General features: G+C 21.8%; 4 protein-coding genes across 7 annotated transcripts in view; 3 read left to right on the top strand and 1 right to left on the bottom strand.

Moving 5' to 3' along the window:
• LOC102681460 (ATP-binding cassette sub-family B member 6, mitochondrial) overlaps positions 1–3,035 on the top strand; it is a 5,104-nt gene extending 2,069 nt beyond the window's left edge. The window contains exons 4-11 of the mRNA XM_006616641.2: positions 69–231; positions 450–658; positions 743–889; positions 1,024–1,247; positions 1,344–1,624; positions 1,707–1,807; positions 1,938–2,439; positions 2,514–3,035. Of these exons, the coding sequence (XP_006616704.1) occupies positions 69–231; positions 450–658; positions 743–889; positions 1,024–1,247; positions 1,344–1,624; positions 1,707–1,807; positions 1,938–2,439; positions 2,514–2,900 (2,014 nt within the window). The 3' untranslated portion in view covers positions 2,901–3,035. The remainder of the gene's footprint in view (positions 1–68; positions 232–449; positions 659–742; positions 890–1,023; positions 1,248–1,343; positions 1,625–1,706; positions 1,808–1,937; positions 2,440–2,513) is intronic.
• Positions 3,036–3,846: 811 nt separating this feature from the next.
• Positions 3,847–6,196, top strand: LOC102681771 (serine/threonine-protein kinase 16). Its single transcript, XM_006616642.2, has 6 exons — positions 3,847–4,250; positions 4,539–4,773; positions 4,914–5,118; positions 5,196–5,350; positions 5,424–5,558; positions 5,700–6,196. The coding sequence occupies exons 1-6, from the start codon at positions 4,141–4,143 to the stop codon at positions 5,814–5,816; spliced, it is 957 nt and encodes a 318-aa protein (XP_006616705.1). The 5' UTR covers positions 3,847–4,140; the 3' UTR covers positions 5,817–6,196.
• Positions 6,197–8,094: 1,898 nt separating this feature from the next.
• LOC102681904 (ATP-citrate synthase) lies at positions 8,095–16,275 on the top strand. Of its 2 annotated transcripts, none has more exons than XM_006616643.2 (11): positions 8,095–8,453; positions 11,924–12,275; positions 12,348–12,541; positions 12,616–12,926; positions 13,048–13,366; positions 13,450–13,882; positions 13,996–14,321; positions 14,435–14,954; positions 15,138–15,443; positions 15,556–15,973; positions 16,052–16,275. In XM_006616643.2, exons 2-11 carry the CDS (start codon positions 11,934–11,936, stop codon positions 16,141–16,143), a joined length of 3,261 nt encoding a protein of 1,086 aa, XP_006616706.1. In that variant the 5' UTR covers positions 8,095–8,453; positions 11,924–11,933; the 3' UTR covers positions 16,144–16,275. The 2 variants fall into 2 exon arrangements, with proteins under 2 accessions (XP_006616706.1, XP_006616707.1); XM_006616644.1 differs by lacking the exon at positions 8,095–8,453 and adding an exon at positions 10,638–10,772.
• A 1,554-nt stretch (positions 16,276–17,829) lies between these two features.
• Positions 17,830–19,921, bottom strand: part of LOC102670675 (solute carrier family 35 member F6) — a 3,163-nt gene continuing 1,071 nt past the window's right edge. For all 3 annotated transcript variants that reach the window (XM_006616646.2, XM_031510901.1, XM_006616645.2), the window contains exons 2-8: positions 19,452–19,548; positions 19,237–19,384; positions 18,815–19,162; positions 18,666–18,750; positions 18,417–18,575; positions 18,197–18,351; positions 17,830–18,075 (exon numbers count right to left, since the gene is read on the bottom strand). In XM_006616646.2, coding sequence (XP_006616709.1) covers positions 17,908–18,075; positions 18,197–18,351; positions 18,417–18,575; positions 18,666–18,750; positions 18,815–19,162; positions 19,237–19,384; positions 19,452–19,528 — 1,140 coding nt within the window. In that variant the 5' untranslated portion in view covers positions 19,529–19,548 and the 3' untranslated portion in view covers positions 17,830–17,907. The remainder of the gene's footprint in view (positions 18,076–18,196; positions 18,352–18,416; positions 18,576–18,665; positions 18,751–18,814; positions 19,163–19,236; positions 19,385–19,451; positions 19,549–19,921) is intronic.

The raw sequence follows: 19,921 nt of genomic DNA, 5'->3' as shown, positions 1-19,921 counted from the left end.
ATGTATTTACAGCATTTGGAATATCTTTTATATATATATATATATATATATATATATGCTATTTACAGATTAACAGATCAGATTGAAATGGCACTATTCATTCTACGTTATGTCAGCAATCTTATCATTTTTGCTTTAGGCCTCAAAGCTCCAGGAATAATTGGTAATACAGATCCTGAATATCATACTCTAAATAATGGTCCAGCTTTACAGTCGAGATATTATCAAGGTGTAAGTTATTGAAATATAACATTATTATAATTTGAATATTTTTTAATTGAAAAAAGATCTTATAATTATTGCTAAAATAAGTAAATTATAGAAAAGAAAAATTTTTTATATTAATATATAAATAATTTGAAAAATAAAAAATTCATTTTTATTGATTTATTAATTAAATTTTATTTTATTATATAAAATTATATTTTAATATAATATAATATCTTTAGCGATCTGAGGATACTAGCTCTACATGGAAAAATGTGTGGCATAAGATAAAAATTTTAACACCATTTTTATGGCCAAAACCTCTTATACTTCAATTACGTGTTATTTTTTGCTTTGGATTACTTATATCAGGACGTTTAATTAATTTATATGTTCCAATTTACAATAAAAAAATTGTAGATAGTATTTCTGAAACTCCTGAGTTATTTAGGTATATAAAACTTTTATTAAAATAATAAAAAAAAAAAAGAGAAAAAAAAATATTATTGTATAATATATTTAATTTTTATAATAGGTGGGATTTTATATTAATATATGTAGCATTTAAATTCTTGCAAGGTGGTGGTACAGGTGGTATGGGATTATTAAATAATCTTAGATCATTTCTATGGATCCGCATACAACAGTATACAACTCGTGAAATAGAAGTAGAATTATTTAGGTAAACTATATTTTTCTATTTTTTATTTTCATAAAACTTAAATTTCAAGTTTTATTTAAATATTTAAATATTTAAATATATAATAATATTTAAATTTTCTTTTTACAAATTACATATTTTTTACACATTTTCAGACACTTACATAGTTTAAGTTTACGTTGGCATCTTGGGAGAAAAACTGGAGAAGTCTTAAAAGTTATGGATCGTGGTACAGATTCTGTAAACAATCTTCTCAATTATATTTTGTTTTCAATTGTTCCAACAATAATTGATATTATTGTAGCTGTTGCATTTTTTATTGTTGCTTTTAATAAATGGTTTGGTTTAATTGTATTTCTAACTATGAGTCTTTATATAGGTAAATATTATAATTAATTCTTTTTGATATTAAAATCATAACAAATTTTTTTTCTATTCAATTTTAATATTTATATATAATTTTTATTTGTATTAGCTGCTACAATTATGGTTACTGAATGGCGTACTAAGTTCCAGAGACGTATGAATTTAGCAGATAATGCTCAAAAAGCACGAAGTGTTGATAGTTTACTTAATTTTGAAACGGTTAAATATTATGGAGCAGAATCATATGAAGTTGATAGTTATAGGAAAGCAATATTGGAATTCCAAATTGCAGAATGGAAGTCAATGATAACATTAAATATTTTAAATACTTTACAAAACATAATTGTTTGTAGTGGTTTACTTACTGGTTCTTTACTTTGTTTACATATGGTTAGTTCTAATAAAATTAAAACAAAATTTTTATTTTTTAATATTTAACAATTGTATATATAATATATATAATTGATTATAGGTTGTAACCAAGCAAGGTTTAACCATTGGTGATTATGTTTTATTTGCAAGTTATATTATTCAACTTTATGTGCCATTAAATTGGTTTGGAACATATTATCGGTAAGAATTTATTCAAATAATATTATAAATTTTATTATTATTATTTATTCTAATTATTATATTATTATATCATTTATTTTATTTAAAAGTAATTTTATTTATAAATATAAATATTTTTTTATTTTTACAGTGCTATACAAAAAAATTTTGTTGACATGGAAAATATGTTTGATCTTTTAAGAGAAGAACAAGAAGTTATCAATGCTCCAGGCGCTGGTCCATTAATAATAAAACGTGGTCAAGTAGAATTTGCAAATGTGACATTTAGTTATACATCCGAGAAAATTATATTAAAAAATATTAGTTTCATTGTACCGGCAGGAAAAACTGTTGCATTGGTTGGACCATCTGGATCTGGAAAATCTACTATTGTACGATTATTATTTAGGTTTTATGATGTAGAACAAGGTGCAATTTTAATCGATGGTCAAAATATTAAAACTGTTACTCAAGATTCTTTAAGACGATCTATAGGTGTAGTACCTCAAGATACAGTATTATTTAATAATACAATAAAATATAATATTCAATATGGTCGCATCGAAGCTATAGATGCAGATATAATATCAGCGGCTAGAAATGCCGATATTCACGAAAGAATTCTTTCATTTCCAAATGGTTATGAAACACAGGTGAAGATTCAATAATGAAATTGTTTTTAATCTTCTGATTCTTCATTATATTTATTCTATTTGATTATATATAGGTTGGTGAAAGAGGTCTTCGTTTAAGTGGTGGAGAAAAACAACGTGTTGCTATTGCACGAACAATATTGAAGGAACCAGCGATTGTACTTTTAGATGAAGCAACAAGTGCACTCGATACACAAACAGAACGCAACATTCAAGCAGCTTTAAGTAGAGTTTGTGTAAATCGAACAACTATTATCATAGCACACAGATTATCCACAATAATACACGCCGATGAAATACTTGTTTTAAAAGATGGAGAAATCATAGAAAGAGGAAAACACGAAGAACTAATTTCTTATAATGGAATGTACTATTCCATGTGGCAAGCACAATTGCAAAATGATCAAGAAACAACAAAAGTTTCAAACGATGTTCAGGAAAATGAAGCAACAAAATCTTAATTACATATGACTCATTTGTTAAATTTATTGATTTAAAATATACATGTACCTGTTTATGATGAAGTTATTTGTATAAAATCATTTAAGTAAAATCATTTGAATAATTTATTAAAATATTGTTATAAATTTGAATAATCATTTCAATTCAGTCTTTCATCATTTCATCTATTTTAAATTTATACAAAATGTGATAGAATAGAATTTACTATATATATATATATATAGTATATATATATGATATATATTTATTAGATAAAGAGATATTATTAATAATATATTATTGATAAAATGTATATTTTAGATAAGTGTTCCTGAGATAAAATAAAAGAAATTTTACTTTTAAAGATAATAAATAAAATATAAATTAATGTCTATGTTATTTGACTTATAAATTCTATATTTAATTTTAAGTAAAAGTTTTTAATCAACTATTTATAATTGTATAATATCATTTATTATATCAAAAATAAATAATTAAAATTTAATAGTTATAATTTTTTTATACAATGTTTATAATATAATATTAACTTTCTTCTACTTGTTCAGCTGGAGCAGGAATTGTGCTTGCAAATGCTCCATCTGATACCCAACCAGATTCATCAATGGGAGCTGTTACAGTTACTTCATTTGCACCCCAAAAATAATAACTTGTAAAAAACATCCATAATAAAGCATACACTACCTAATAATATAAACAATTAAAAAAGACATTATTTTAATATTGAATTTTAAATATATATATATATATAAACTTTTTTAAATTAATTATCTAATAAAATATTAAAATTTCATAAATTTCTTATAAAATTTATCCATCAAAAGAGACAAAAAATTACTTTGAAAGTAATTTTAATTTCTTCTCCATTAACCATATTGAAAATTATGAATACAATATGCTCATTTCGAATTATTTTCTATAGTAGAAAAATTAATTGTACTTTACAATTTTTTTATTAAATTTATATGTAAAAGTAATTTCAAATGATATAATATTATAAAATTTACATCACTCTTTCATTTGTAAATTTTTTATGAATTAATTTATGAATTTATTACTCTATTACTCTATAAATTTAAAAAATATAAAATTATTTGTAAACAACTGACGATTACCTAACTTAAACTGCAGACTAGTCTCAATGGTAACGCATATGACGTGTATCAAGATTCAAGATGTTTGTGGGTAAATAAAAAGACGTCAGGTGGATTGTTATATTTTTTTTATTATGCTTAATTAAAAATGAATAGTCTTGGTTTAAGTTTAATTCTAAAAATGGGCTGCATATGCTCCAAGGAAACAATTACAGTAAATTCAAGAAATTATACAGTTCGTGAACATCTTGGAGAAGGGCAAGTTTAACAAATAATAAAACAAAATTGTATAAATTATTTTAAAAAGTCATCATCTTAATTTTATATAAATTAATGTTCTTTTTCATATATTATTATACTATATCCGATCTCATTAATGTAGGCATAAATTTTGTTGTAATCTTATTATTAATTTAACCTATTCTATATAATCTAATCTAACATATTGAAATCAATAATTATTTTTTATTGTAATTATAAGTTACATTTAAATTTATATATAAATCAATGAAATATTTATTAAATTTAATTTTAATGCAATTTTAGTGGATTTAGCATTGTCCTTCTAGTGGAAGATACAATAACTCATAAGAAATATGCCATTAAAAAGATCATCTGTCATGGATTAGAGGATCAGAGATTAGCAGCAAAAGAAATAGAATATTATAATCTTGTAAAACATCCAAACGTTATAGAATGTATTGATTCAACATATAAAGGGACAATAGATCCTATTATTAATGCAACTAGTGAAGTATTGATTATTTTACCATATTATCATGTAAGTTATATTTCTTTGTGTTATATTTCTATAATTCTATATATATATTTCTATAAAAATTTCTATAATATGTTTATAAATGTTATGATTTTCAATGAAACAAAATATAAATATAACAATAAAATTTTGTATCATTCTAGAGAGGTACACTTGCAAATGAATTAGAGAGACGTGCTAAAAATAAGAATCACATGGGTGCTCTAGATATTTTAAATATTTTTTTACAAATATGTGAAGGTGTAAAAGCATTTCATGAAGCTAAACCAGAACCTCTTGCTCATAGAGATTTAAAGACTGCAAATATACTTCTTGATGATGGAAGTACACCCATTATAATGGATTTAGGTATAATATATATTAATATAAGCAATAAATAATATTTAATTAATATTAATTAAATGAAAATTGAATTTATACAATAGGTTCTGTAGCACCAGCTAGAATTAAAATATGTGGTTCACAAGCAGCACAAACTTTACAGGATTTAGCAGCTGAAAGATGTTCAATGCCATATAGAGCACCAGAATTATTTAATGTTGAAAGTTATTGTATGGTAGATGAGCGGACAGATATTTGGGTAAAATTAATTTCTTGTTAATGTTATAATAATTATATCTGTAATTATTAAAATTTTATATATATTTCTTTAGTCTTTAGGATGTATTCTTTATGCACTGTGTTACTTTAAATCACCATTTGATACAGTATATGAAAGAGGAGACAGTGTTGCTTTAGCTGTAATGAGTGCAAACATTATTTTTCCAGAAGATGCTCCATATACTGAGGTATAATTATAAATTAATAATGCTTAATATTTATATGGATTTTTTCATGCATTTTTCCATTATATATATGTACCAAAAATATATTTGAATTTACAGTTTAAAAAATTTAATGAAATTTAAGAATTATTATTTATTTTATAGGATATACAAAATTTGATTTTATTGATGTTAAAAGTAAATCCTATGGAACGTCCTTATATATATAGTGTTATAGAAAAAGTACATGATATTATCTCAAAATTAGAAAACAAAGTATGATTATACAAAAAAGAATATTTTCAATATTTATTTAAACATTTATGTACAGATAATTTTATATATTATTATATATATATTATATATATAATAATGCAAAATGTTTATAAACTTAAAGTTTATAAACTTAAACTTTAAAAAATGCAATAATACATAAAATAATAATAACAAAATGAAAATTTTAAACAAAACAAGTGCAAACATTGCATTATTTCAACATATCATTTTATTTGAAATGCTTCATATTTAAAAAGAAAAATAAAAAATTTATAAAATATGAAAGTAAAAATTTTTAAAATATAAGATTTATATACATTTTAAATATGTAAATACTATAATTTTTAAAAAATAATAATTGTATCTAATTACTATCAATATCTGAACAAACTTTGTTATTTTTATTTAAAATTAATATTAATGATAGTGTTTTAATAAAATTAGTTTTGATTAAGTTAATCCCGAATTTTTTGATTGAAATAATTTCGAATATCTAATTATATTGAATATTTTTATTTTTCCTGAATTATATATTAATATATTATATATATTTATATATATTTATATTATATATTATATATATTTATAATAATATATTATATATATTTTATATAAAATAATATGTAACAATTTTTTTGCAAAAACTTTCATTACTTTGTTAAGTAGTTTATTAAGGAATATATAAAAAAATACTAATACTGTTAAGGAATATATATAAAAATACTAATTATAAAACTTGTAAATTAATTAAGCCACAATAGTAGTATTAGATACATGTCACCAATTAAATACGAACAAATCCAAAAAATATCTTCAAAGAAAATCCTGAATATAACAAATATTTTTTTATTGAAAAAAAATTATATTGAATTATTTCTTATTTAAGAACAATGAATAAATAATTATTTATTATTTGTATTAGAATTTTACTTCTTTATCATCTTCATGTAATAAACTTTATCTTCCTCTCAACTTCCTTATTTTCCTTATTTTCATTCTGTCTCTTCTTTATCAATCTTATGATTTTATCTCTCTTTTATCATTTTGTCTTTCCTTTTATTATTCTTTCACCATTCTCCCCTTTTTTTTGTTCTTATCCTTCCACTTTCTTTGTTATCTTCATCTTCTATTCTTTTTTATTATATTTCTTTATTATCTTCATTCTTACTTTTTTATCATTCTCCTTTGTTTTTCTTTTATCTTTTCTTTTTTTTTTTCCTTATCAAATTTGTTTCCTTCTTTTATCAATTTTTCCTCTTTCTTTTATCAATTCCTTCTTACATCCTCTATCAATTTCTCCATTTCAACCTCACTTCTTTCTTCTTTTTTTATCGATTTCTCTTCCTCCTATTTTTTATTAATTTTTTCTTGTTTTTTTTATTTTTTCAATTCTGCCTCCTTTTTTGGTAATTAGAAAAAGAATAAATAAAGAAATAAGAGAGATGAAAATAAAAGAAGTGCAAAGAAAAATGATAAAAAAAGGAATGAAAATCTCTTCGACAAAAGAAGAAGTAAGATTCTATATGAATAACAATTAATTAGTTTATTTATTATTCTTCAATAATTCAATATAATTTTTTTTCGATAAAAAAATATGTTATTGTATTCAATAAATTTTCTTCGAATATGTTTGGATTTGTTCGTATTCAATTAACGATATATATCTAACATTATCATCGCAATATAAAAAATTTAACTAGTCTGTGCTCATGTGCTCCACAATTGATTATTGGCTATTAATTTTTATTAATAATTCCTTAACAAAACTGTAAAAGTTTTTGTAAAGAAAAATGTTTTTTGAAATTATTTCAAAAAATTTCCAATTAATCGATATTTCCATATTTTTTTAATATTATCTATATATATATTAATCATATTAAATAATAAATTCCTAAATTAAATAATGTCAAGAAATAATATTACAATATTACAATAAATCCTGTATTATAAGAATTTTTATAATTATATACATTTTTATAATAATATTTATTTTTTTTTTTAATTATTATATTAGATGAAAATTTTTTAATATTCGATTGAAATAAATATTGTTTTTACATATATATATATATATATATACACACGCACACATATACATATATATTTGTGTTGTACATTATTTTAACAAATTTAAATATTTTAATATTTTGTATTTTCTGTTAGAATTTTTAAAAGTTTATGCAACAAATTATATTATACGTTAAATTTAATCCTAATATTTGCTATCTAAATTTTACATGCAAATAAGTAACGGTGTAAGAATCATACGATATGACGTAATCGCTACGTCACAATACGTCATGATGATCCGGTAATGTTATAATTATTATATTGATATTAATATCATATTGATATGATGTTAATAACATTTTTCATTATAAACTAATTGCAAAATAAAATTTCTATTCTATTTATTAATCAAAAAAATAATTGATACAAATAAAAACGAGACAATTTAAATCATGAAAATGCGTCAATAACTTTGAACCACAGTTCACACCGATAATGTCGACGATGTTAACGATGTAAAGTAGTTTTTTCATAAGTCTGTATTTTAAGTACATGTCTTTCATCGGTCTTTCAAATAGTGAAGCTCGTTAAAATATCCTACATTATTAAATCTGTGCGTACAAATTGTGAATTGTAAGTAATATTTCTTTATTTTCACATAAATTTTGAAAATTTTTATAATGATGAACTAACCTTATGTGAAAGAAACCTTCTAAAGAAAATATTTTTAATATAAATTTAAAAATAATAATTATAGAATTAGAATATTTCATTATGCAATTAACATAATAATTAAAAATAATGACATTAATCTTTAATTCTTTTTTTTAAGTATATATCGATTTAATAATATAAATTTTATCTTAAAAAGATCTCCTTAATATACATAACCTTTGCTTTTATAATTTCAAAGATAAAATAGTTTTTAAATTTTAATATAACATTAATAAAATTATTTAAAACAATATTAATTTGTAATACAATTTATATTTCAGCTAAATATTAATACATTTATACATAATACATAATATTAATACAATTTTTCGAAAATTTTAAGTACAATTTCTTCATCCATCTTTTTCTTTTTCTAAGAAATCAGTTTTTCTTCTTTTTTCAGAAGATTATTATTTTAAAAATAAGATATATATAATAATTTTATAATTCATTATAATATATATAATATGTAATAATAAAAAAATCCTATTAATTTTATTACAATAATCTATATTATATTTAAAAAAAAAATAGTATAAATTTATTAAAGAAACTAAGCAATAAATTTAGAAATATAACGAATCAATAATTGTTTTTATTATTTTAAATTATTATTTTTAATTATTGTTTTAAATAATTTCAACATAATTATTATAATAAAAATATTTTTATTTGTAATATTTTATATATTAATTTTTATATTTTTTAATTTTGTTTTTTTTAAAGAATTGTTATTTATTTTTAAATCTTCACATAAATATATTAAAAATTATTAAGATTGCAATATAATTCATTGAAAATAATCATTACAAAAAAATGAGCAAAAATCTTCCATGAAATTATTATTAATTTTTATTTTCTAATCTATTTTTTACATTTACAAATAAATTATAAAAAAGTTTTATTATCGTATTAAATTTTTTAAATAATAATGAAGATATTTATATTATCAAATAAAAAAGATAAAATATTATGAAATAAAAGTTTTATTTTCATAAATAATTAATATAATTTATTAATTCATAATTATAAAATAATGAACAATAAAAATTTGATATTTTTAAAATAAATTTACGATTAAAAAATTTTCTTATTAATTGTATTTAATGAAATTAAAACAATTTGCTTTTTGTCATTGCCTATTTTTATTGTCCTCATTATATTTTATTTTATTGTCTTTAGTTCTTGTATCTTATAATAAAATTATTTAAAAATTTACTAAATAATATGTTATAATCAATATATAAATATATTTAATAATATATTTAATAAATGAAAGTCGTTGATAGAAAATATTATTGTCATATTATAATTTATTAATGTAAATTATGTTTAATTTTTTCTATATTATTTATTACCCAAATTCAAATTTTTTCAAGTATGGTCATTTTTTGAACGATAAAATCGTACGTAAATTACATAATTAAGAGTTTAAAAACCTTTGTTATCTGTTCACGTGGTAACTACTGATCATGTTACGTCACGTGATGAATAATTAATTCTCGCATGATTCTTAAAACTTGGATATTATAATTTAAATAGAAGTATAAATTAAAATTGAATATTTTATTATATATGTATTATATATGCCTCAATGAATATTTTATTATATATGTTAACAAATTTTTATAATAACTACATATAAATATAACATATGACTTTCATACATATAACATGTTCAAATATGAATAAATGTCATAAAAGAAAAAAGATTAATAGAAATTGAAAAAAATTATAGAAATTAAAATTAAAAATATTATATATTAATACTTATAATATATAAAACTTATTTCATATTTATTATTTCCTAAAGTTTTAAATAAATTATACATATTAATTTTTTGTTCAATCTAAAAAATAATTGAATAAATTTAATTTTAAATAAGAAAGATGAAAAAGTTTGTCACTATGATTATATAATGTTAGAGAATATTCTATATTATAATCTTCAAGTTTTAAAGTATACTTATGACTAAAAAAAAGAAAAAAAAAGAAAATAGATTAATATGATTAACTGTAAAAAAAAGTGGTAGAATCGTATGATATCTTAAGATAAGTTCTGATATTACTTATGTGCGTAGTATGTTTTAAAACGTTCAGTTGACCGCCAGCAATTTTGCGAGGCGGATGTTTCATTCCATATTTTGAATTATATTTCATTAATTAAAAAAATTAGTAAAAAAAAGATTTAATTTATATAATATTTATTAGATGAAATATTGAATATTTTTTTATAAAGTGAGTGTAATTTTATTTATAGTTTTGTATTTTATTACATTGTGATTCAAAAAATTATTTATTTAAATCAATTAACCAATTAATCAATTAAAATTTTAATTTATTATTTTATTAAAAATATTTTATAAAATTTATATAGTAGATTTGTATTAATAGTGTAAAAAATAAAAAAATTAAACGCGATAATGTGATTGCCATAGTCATAAGTGTCAAAGTGAAAGTGTCTGTTCAAGTTTCTCTTGTATTTTTTCTCTCAAAGAAAAATCATTTAAAATTATCATTAATGGATAAAGCGTTTTATGATAAAGTAATGCTTTGATTAAACATACGCGATTGAATATATTACATATTTTATTCTTATGAATATCATTTTAAATTATAATTTTTCTATTCCCAATCCTTATAATTGTTTGATTTGCTTATATTACAATTCTCTCAATAATTTCTTGAATTTAGAACATTTTTTTTTTATATTCTTTTTATATTAAATATTTTTTCGAAACATTAATTAAATTCATCTTTTTATATTAAATGTGTACATCTATAAATATACAATATAATATTTATTTGCATTTACTCTTGATAAATTAATAATTTTTTGTTTATTATATTTACATTTTACAAATTTTTTTATATTTTATACATATGAATATATTGTAAATAATATTAATAATTATATAATTATAAATTATTGAGATAATATATATTAGATAAAAGTGATATGAAATAAAAAAATAATTTGAAAAATTTTTATAAATTTTATAAATTATATATCAATTTTGTATATTTTACACATTTTTATGTTAAAAAAATTTGTTATATAATTATATATTATAATTGATTAAAATCATTTATATTATCAATTCTTTCTATTCATTCTATTTATCTAATATTGGAATGCAGTTATACAATTTTTTCTTACAACAGTTCAGTTCAACTTTATTTTAAAGCTGTTATCCTTGATTTTTATATTTTCCTCAAATGTTTTAATATGTATGTTATAATTTGTCTGAAATTAATTACTTAAATTAAAAATTTAAAGTTATTTAAATATAGAAATTTAATAGTGGATATTACATATATTTTAATGGTGAAAAATAATATTGACTATAATAAATATGTAATACAACATATTAAATATTTATTTGTAGGAATTAAAAAATGTCAGCAAAAGCAATTTATGAAGCAACTGGAAAAAATCTTATCAATCGCAAACTTTCTTCTGGTACAAATGTAATAAAATGTCGATTTGTGACGATCACAGAAGAAGTAAATTGGACAAATATTATAAATGATCATCCATGGCTTCAAACAGAAAGATTGGTTGTAAAACCTGATCAATTGATCAAACGGCGAGGAAAACTTGGTCTAATTAAAGTAAATGCTGATTTAGCTACAGTAAAACAATGGATTGCAGAAAAAATGAACAAAGATCAACAAGTGGGAAAAACAACTGGAAAGTTGAGAACTTTCATTATTGAGCCTTTTATTCCTCATAAACAAGTAAATAGTTATTACTCTTAAAATAAAATAAATTTAATAAAAAAATGATATCAATAGTGGGTTTATTTTTAGGAAGAAGAAGCTTATGTTTGTATATTTTCTCATCGAAAAGCTGATACTATTTTATTTCATCATGAAGGTGGTGTTGATATTGGAGATGTTGATGCAAAAGCTTTAAAATTAGATATACCTGTAGGAGAAGAAGCACCGAATCGATCTACGATAATCGAAAAATTATTAATAAATGTGACAGATGATAAAAAAGAGTACGAATATATTAAGATATTATTTTTGTATTTTGCATATATTTATTTATAATAATATTTTTTTTTTTTTTCAGAATAATTGGAAATTTTATAGAATCTCTTTATAAGCTTTATGTTACCTTGTATTTCACTTATTTAGAAATAAATCCATTGGTAATAACAGAAAATAGAATTTATATACTTGATCTTGCTGCGAAACTGGATACGACTGCGGATTTTATATGTAGACCGGACTGGGGCGAGATTGATTATCCACCTCCATTTGGAAGGGATGCCTATCCGGAAGAAGCTTATATCGCCGACTTAGATGCTAAATCTGGAGCTAGTTTGAAATTGACTATTCTTAATCCAGCTGGTCGAATATGGACCATGGTTGCTGGTGGTGGTCAGTAAAAGCATACATCATTTATATGATTAATTGTGTTCATAACTAAATTATGATTGTCAAATCGTTTGTTTGTTAAATTTGCTTTCTTTTTTTTATTTTTTAATTCTTTTCTTTTCAGGTGCATCTGTAATTTACTCAGATACAATTTGCGACTTGGGTGCCGCAAATGAGTTAGCTAATTATGGAGAATATTCAGGTGCTCCCAGTGAACAACAAACGTATGAATATGCAAAAACCATTCTAAGTTTAATGACGAAAGAAAAGCGAAAAGAAGGAAAAGTATTAATCATTGGTGGTGGTATTGCTAATTTTACAAACGTGGCTGCAACATTCAAAGGAATCGTAAAGGCACTACAAGAATATCAACCTAAACTTGTGGATCATAATATACAAATATTTGTAAGAAGAGCTGGACCTAATTATCAAGAAGGTTTAAGGTATAAATATATTTAAATAATATAATTTTATGTATTATTTAAAAAACATTTTATAAATGATCTGTATATTTTTCGAATTCTAGAATTATACGTGAAGTTGGTAGAAGACTTGGTATTCCTGTTCACGTATTCGGTCCAGAAACTCATATGACAGCTATTTGTGCAATGGCCTTAAGTAAAAAGCCAATTCCAGATCCTGAAGCACAGGAATTTTCAACTGCAAACTTTTTATTACCGTCGGGACAAGATATGGGTCCTTCAGCTCCTTCTAAAAGTACTTGTTCTTCGCCTACCAAACAATCCAAACTAAAAGCGAACGAATCTGTTGACGCATCAACACATAAACAGCTTTTCAGTAGTAAAACCAGGGCCATTATCTGGGGAATGCAAACTAGAGCCGTTCAGAGTATGTTAGACTTCGACTTCGTCTGTCGTAGATCCGAACCATCTGTAGCTGCTATCGTATATCCTTTTACGGGTGACCATAAACAAAAATTTTACTGGGGTCATAAGGAGGTATAATTAACTTATTAATTATTTAAATAATTTAAATAAATAAGAAATTATTTAATAAAGTTTATTGAAAATATAATTCGAATTTCTTATTTTTTGTTTTTTTAATATAATAGGTTCTTATTCCTGTTTATAAACAAATGAGAGATGCCATGACTAAACATACAGATGCAGATGTTATGGTTACATTTGCATCTTTAAGATCTGCATATGATAGTGCAGTAGAAACTATGCAATTTCCTCAAATTCGAACAATTGCAATTATTGCTGAGGGAATACCCGAAAATATGACAAGAAAATTAATTTTAATGGCTCAACAAAAAGGTATTACAATTATCGGTCCAGCTACCGTTGGAGGAGTTAAACCAGGTTGTTTCAAGATTGGTAATACTGGCGGAATGATGGATAATATTCTTCACAGTAAACTTTATAGGCCTGGCAGGTATATTTATTATTTTATTGTTCCATTCTATTATTCAATATAATATATTCTGCTTTTTTAATAATGCTGTTAATTAATATTAATTTCTTATATTAAGATATTAATATTTTTAGTGTTGCATATGTATCTCGTTCTGGAGGTATGTCCAATGAATTAAATAATATAATTTCCAAAGCAACTAATGGAGTATTAGAAGGTGTTGCAATTGGTGGAGATCGTTATCCAGGAACAACATTTATGAATCACATTATGCGTTATCAAGAAAATCCAGAAGTAAAACTTATAGTTCTTCTTGGTGAAGTTGGTGGTGTAGAAGAATATGAAGTCTGTCAAGCATTAAAAACAAAAAAAATTACGAAGCCATTAATTGCTTGGTGTATTGGTACTTGTGCTAGTATGTTCAATTCTGAAGTACAATTTGGTCATGCTGGATCTATTGCTCACACCAATTTAGAAACAGCTTCTGCCAAAAATATTGCATTAAAAGAAGCTGGTGCTTATGTTCCTGATAGTTTTGATAATCTAGGTGACTTAATGCAGACTGTTTATAATAACCTTGTTAAAAATGGAACAATAGTGCCTGAACCAGAAGTTCCACCTCCAACTGTTCCCATGGATTACAATTGGGCTAGGGTATATTTATTATATTATTATATTATTTATTATATTATATATTTTATATTATTATATATATTATATTATTAATTATATTATATTATTATATTATTATATTTATTATATTATATATTAAGTAATATTATATTATTAAGTACATGATTTGTATATTTATTTATTATAAAAAACTAATTTTTTTAGGAACTTGGTTTGATACGAAAGCCAGCATCATTTATGACATCGATATGCGATGAACGTGGTCAAGAATTATTATATGCTGGAATGCCTGTAACTGAAGTTCTTAAACAAAATGTAGGAATTGGTGGTGTAGTTTCATTATTATGGTTCCAACGATGCCTACCACCAATATATTGTAAATTCCTTGAAATGTCTTTAATGTTAACGGCTGACCATGGACCTGCTGTGTCAGGAGCACATAATACTATTGTTTGTGCAAGAGCTGGTAAAGATTTAGTTAGTTCTCTAGTATCTGGACTTCTAACTATTGTGAGTAAACTAACGATATTTTTTATATCATTTAATTTTATACATATGCACATATGTATGTGCACATGTATATATAGAAAGAACATTAATTTCATAAAAATTTTACTAATAGGGTGATCGTTTCGGTGGAGCATTGGATGGTGCAGCTCGTATGTTCTCAGAAGCTTATGATGCTGGATTACATCCACAAGAATTTGTAAATAATACACGTAAAAAGGGTAAACTTATAATGGGTATTGGACATCGTATAAAATCTATAAATAATCCAGATATGCGAGTAAAACTTATTAAAGAATATGTAATGGATAATTTCCCTGCAAGACCATTGGTAGAATATGCACTAGAAGTTGAGAAAATAACCACAAGTAAGAAGCCTAATTTAATTTTAAATGTGGATGGTATAATTGCTTGTGCCTTCGTTGATATGTTGAGAAACAGTGGAAGTTTCACGAGAGAGGAAGCACAGGAATATATTGAAATTGGTGCTATAAATAGTTTATTTGTTCTTGGTAGGAGTATAGGTTTTATTGGTATGTACTTATATTTTGTTTAATATAATAATTTTAAAAAATGTAACAATGTAACAAAAAACTATTTTATTACTTCAGGTCATTATATGGATCAAAAACGATTGAAACAAGGTTTATATCGACATCCTTGGGATGATATTTCTTATGTATTGCCGGAACAATATAATTAAACTCATGTTCCATTTAAGTCGTTTGTCGCATGAATGCATAATAAATATTACATTTTCATTTAAAAAATTTAAATAGTTTTGATGATTATGTCATATACATGTTTTACTCATAATTAAAATGAAAAATTATTAGAAAAAAATATTACGTATGTATAACATTAATTTTACTATAATATAATATATTATACTAAATATATAATATATTAATTTTTATATAATATTAAATGAAAATAATCATAGATTTAGTTTCTTATCGCTGGTCGAAATTGTATTCGATAAAAACATGATTGTAAAATTAAGGTGGTAATAACTTAAATGAATATGTAAAAATTATTCTTAAACATTCCATAAAGCATTTGTAATTTGATCAGGAAATGAAATATAAATTAAAAATATTTGTAATCACAATATATTTGCAATGTACTAATATATTTCATAGTTATAATTTTTGCAAAATATAACTGCACAAAATATAATCTTTTTTAATTTCTGAAATCTCAATATTATTATTTAAAGAACTTTGTAATACATGCATATGAATGTACGTGTATATATGACATATATATAGATATATGTGCTTTATACTCATATTACATATATGTATATTAATACTTTTTTTGCACAAATTAACTACATGTAAAGTATAGGCAATAATAAATTTATGTAATATTTAAATACCATTCTTCTCTTTTAATATCTCTTTGTTAATTGTATAATATTATATAATAAAACAAAATAAAAAATAACTATTAATATATATTTATTATTGTATATATATATATTGATCTCTAAAAAAGTAAAATATATAAAATAAAAAAAAGTTATTTAGAAGAAAAAAATTATTCTTCGATTCTTTAAATTTATTATAAAATAATAAAATTATTTTACGAAAAAATAATTTAATATTTTTTTATGTTAACATATCTTAATATATTTGTTTTATGATAATAAAATATATTTACACATTTAGTTATAGAATATCTCCATTTCGTTCAATAGTAGTCATAAGAACTTTGAAATTTGAAACTATTAATAATTTCTGCAATAAAGATCAATTGAAACAATTCCAATAATTGAAAAATATTTTTATATTAATTATAATTCAAATACACACACACATACACACACGTTTATAAATTTTGATAAAGATATGCAATTCAAAATAATTTTTAAAAAACTTATATAAAAATTTATATTTAATTTATATAACTTATATTAATATTATATTTAAAAAACTATATATAAAAATTAAAATTTATTTATATTTTGCAATCAATTTTTTATAAACAAAAAATTTGAAGTTTTCAATCAAAACATATTTATTCATATACGTTAATTTGAGCAGATTTATTCTCTTTTACTCTTTAATCTTTCTTCATTATATAAATAAATAAATGGTTTACATAAATAAATCTAATTTATATATAATTATATATAATTATATAATTTATATATATTCTGATGTAAAATATTATTTAAAAAAATGTTTAAAAATTGTATATTATGAATTTTATCATATTTGTATAATATATATATTGAATTTTGTTTTCCACTTCCATTAATGGGTCTTGTCTATTATATTTTAAAAATATATGTACTATTTATTTTCATTCATTTTATAAAATTGTTAATTCTATTAAATATAATAATCAATTTTACAAATAAAATAAACTGAAAAAATTATAGTTTTTACTATTTGTTAGAAAAACTAAATAATTTTCAATAATATAAAATAATGAATATCTAAATATTTAAAAGTAAATATTATTGAGTTTCAGAAATGTCATCTGCTGCTGTATTAATAATGCGTTCACGATCATTTGCTGGCGGTCTATGACGACCTAGGCGATATCCACATTTTCTTATTAATTGAGGAATAACAATATTATTATAAGAACACATTCCAATGAGCAAAATAGTGAAACCAATGAGCTGAAAATTAAATAAACATGCATTCATTTGTAATTTAAAAAATTCAATAATAAAGTTTCATTATTAACAAGAAAAATTTAAAAAAAAATATAAAAATCAATTAATACATAATACTATTTACCTGTAAATAATGAAAAGCTTGCCATCTAAATGCTAAAGAAATAATCCATATAATAACTGTTCGAATACTATCTAAAATCATTCTTGTGGTAGCACTTATTTCTTTAGTAACACTAATACCAGCAAAGTTAAAAAAAGCTATACTAAATGACATACCTAAAAATTATTTAAAGAATAAATTTGTAAATAATTGTAAATAAAGATAATATATATATACTAACCACATATTGCCATCAATAAATGACCACTATTTTTAATCTGAATAAATGCATCATGAGTGGCTTCAAGAGTTCCTTGGGAATTGTCAGCAAATGGTGGTGGAACATATATAAAATTAAGAGGAATCATTATAATACATATAGTAATGAATCCAAATATACCTAAACAAAATATATTTTTGTTAGAATATGTATTTTTATGTATCATATTTATTGTTAAATTTTTATATTTCATAAATAATAATAAAATACCTTCCCATCCAACTGCTTGCAATGCTGGTATATTTTGTCCTGTTATAAATTTTTCTTCTATCACCATTTGAGCAGCTGTTATGACCTATAATAATATTTAATTTTCAAATTTTCATTTCATTATAAAATAAGAGAATATGTAATATTACCTGAGCACATATAATAAGTAAATCACCAGTTAAAATAGAATTTGTGCTAATATATGATTTTTCCATAGTTATATCACTGAGTCCAACAAGAGCTAAACCAATTATAACCATTATTATACCAATCCATTCTCTACTACCTAGTTTTCTATTAAGAAAACCCATTGAAAGTATAGCTGTAAATATAATTGCAGCACCACGAAGCATTTGAAAACTACTTGCATATGTCATAGTCAGTCCAATATACATAATAGAGGTAGCACATGTATCACATAAAGCAGGAATCAATAGAATAAAAGGATTAAATATATGTGAACCTTTGGTTAAAGGATTATTATCCACAGAATTATCCTTTAATATAATAAATTTAATTTTAAATATTATCTATTTTTAAATATATATATATATTTAATAAAAAAACTTACACCTCTGTAACTGTAATAATGATAAAGTATTTTAAATACTACAAAACATATCATTTCTCCAATAAACATAAAAGCTGATTGCATAAAAGGATGATTAAAATGTCTTGGCTGATTATCTTCACCTGGTACAATTTGTTCATCTGCATATCTAAATTAAAAACATAAATGTAATTAAACATATTTTGATAACTTAATAAATACATTAATTTATTTACTTTACGGATATTGTATTAAAAGATCCAGTAACAACCATAAGCATAGCTAGAATACATTGATAATGTGTCCATGCCATTTTTTAATATTTACAAAATTCTAGAAACAAAATAAATCCATAAAAATAATTATATTAAAATTATACTAGTTAATTGGAAATAAATATGATATAAATACAGTTAAATTTATATTTGAAATTATTAATTCAGCAAAAATGAAACAATGTGATAATAGATCTCAAATAATAAAACATTCTTTCTATTCTTATAAATAATAATAAATGTAAAAATAATAATAATAAATAATAATAATAATAATAAAATAATAATAAATGCTTCTTATTAAATGATTAATTGCTTTTATAATTCTGATTACATTTAATATTTTTTATATATCAAATCTAATATTTTAACAAAAACATCACAAAAATTTATTTTAATGTAATAAATATAATATAAATTAAGTTATATTT

The sequence above is a fragment of the Apis dorsata genome, unplaced genomic scaffold, assembly GCF_000469605.1.
Source record: "Apis dorsata unplaced genomic scaffold, Apis dorsata 1.3 scaffold_269, whole genome shotgun sequence".
Lineage (NCBI taxonomy): Eukaryota > Metazoa > Arthropoda > Insecta > Hymenoptera > Apidae > Apis > Apis dorsata.
The sequence above is the reverse complement of the archived record's forward strand: the minus strand, read 5'-3'. Positions and strand labels throughout refer to the sequence as shown.

Excerpts from the sequence above, each read along its gene's own strand:
- LOC102681771 (XM_006616642.2), top strand. The coding sequence starts at position 4,141 with ATGAATAGTCTTGGTTTAAGTTTAATTCTAAAAATGGGCTGCATATGC. Across the intron at positions 4,251-4,538 it reads CGTGAACATCTTGGAGAAGG|TGGATTTAGCATTGTCCTTC; the intron begins GCAAGTTTAACA and ends ATGCAATTTTAG. Across the intron at positions 5,351-5,423 it reads ATGAGCGGACAGATATTTGG|TCTTTAGGATGTATTCTTTA; the intron begins GTAAAATTAATT and ends ATATTTCTTTAG.
- LOC102681904 (XM_006616643.2), top strand. The coding sequence starts at position 11,934 with ATGTCAGCAAAAGCAATTTATGAAGCAACTGGAAAAAATCTTATCAAT. Across the intron at positions 12,276-12,347 it reads CTTTTATTCCTCATAAACAA|GAAGAAGAAGCTTATGTTTG; the intron begins GTAAATAGTTAT and ends GTTTATTTTTAG. Across the intron at positions 12,927-13,047 it reads GACCATGGTTGCTGGTGGTG|GTGCATCTGTAATTTACTCA; the intron begins GTCAGTAAAAGC and ends TTTTCTTTTCAG.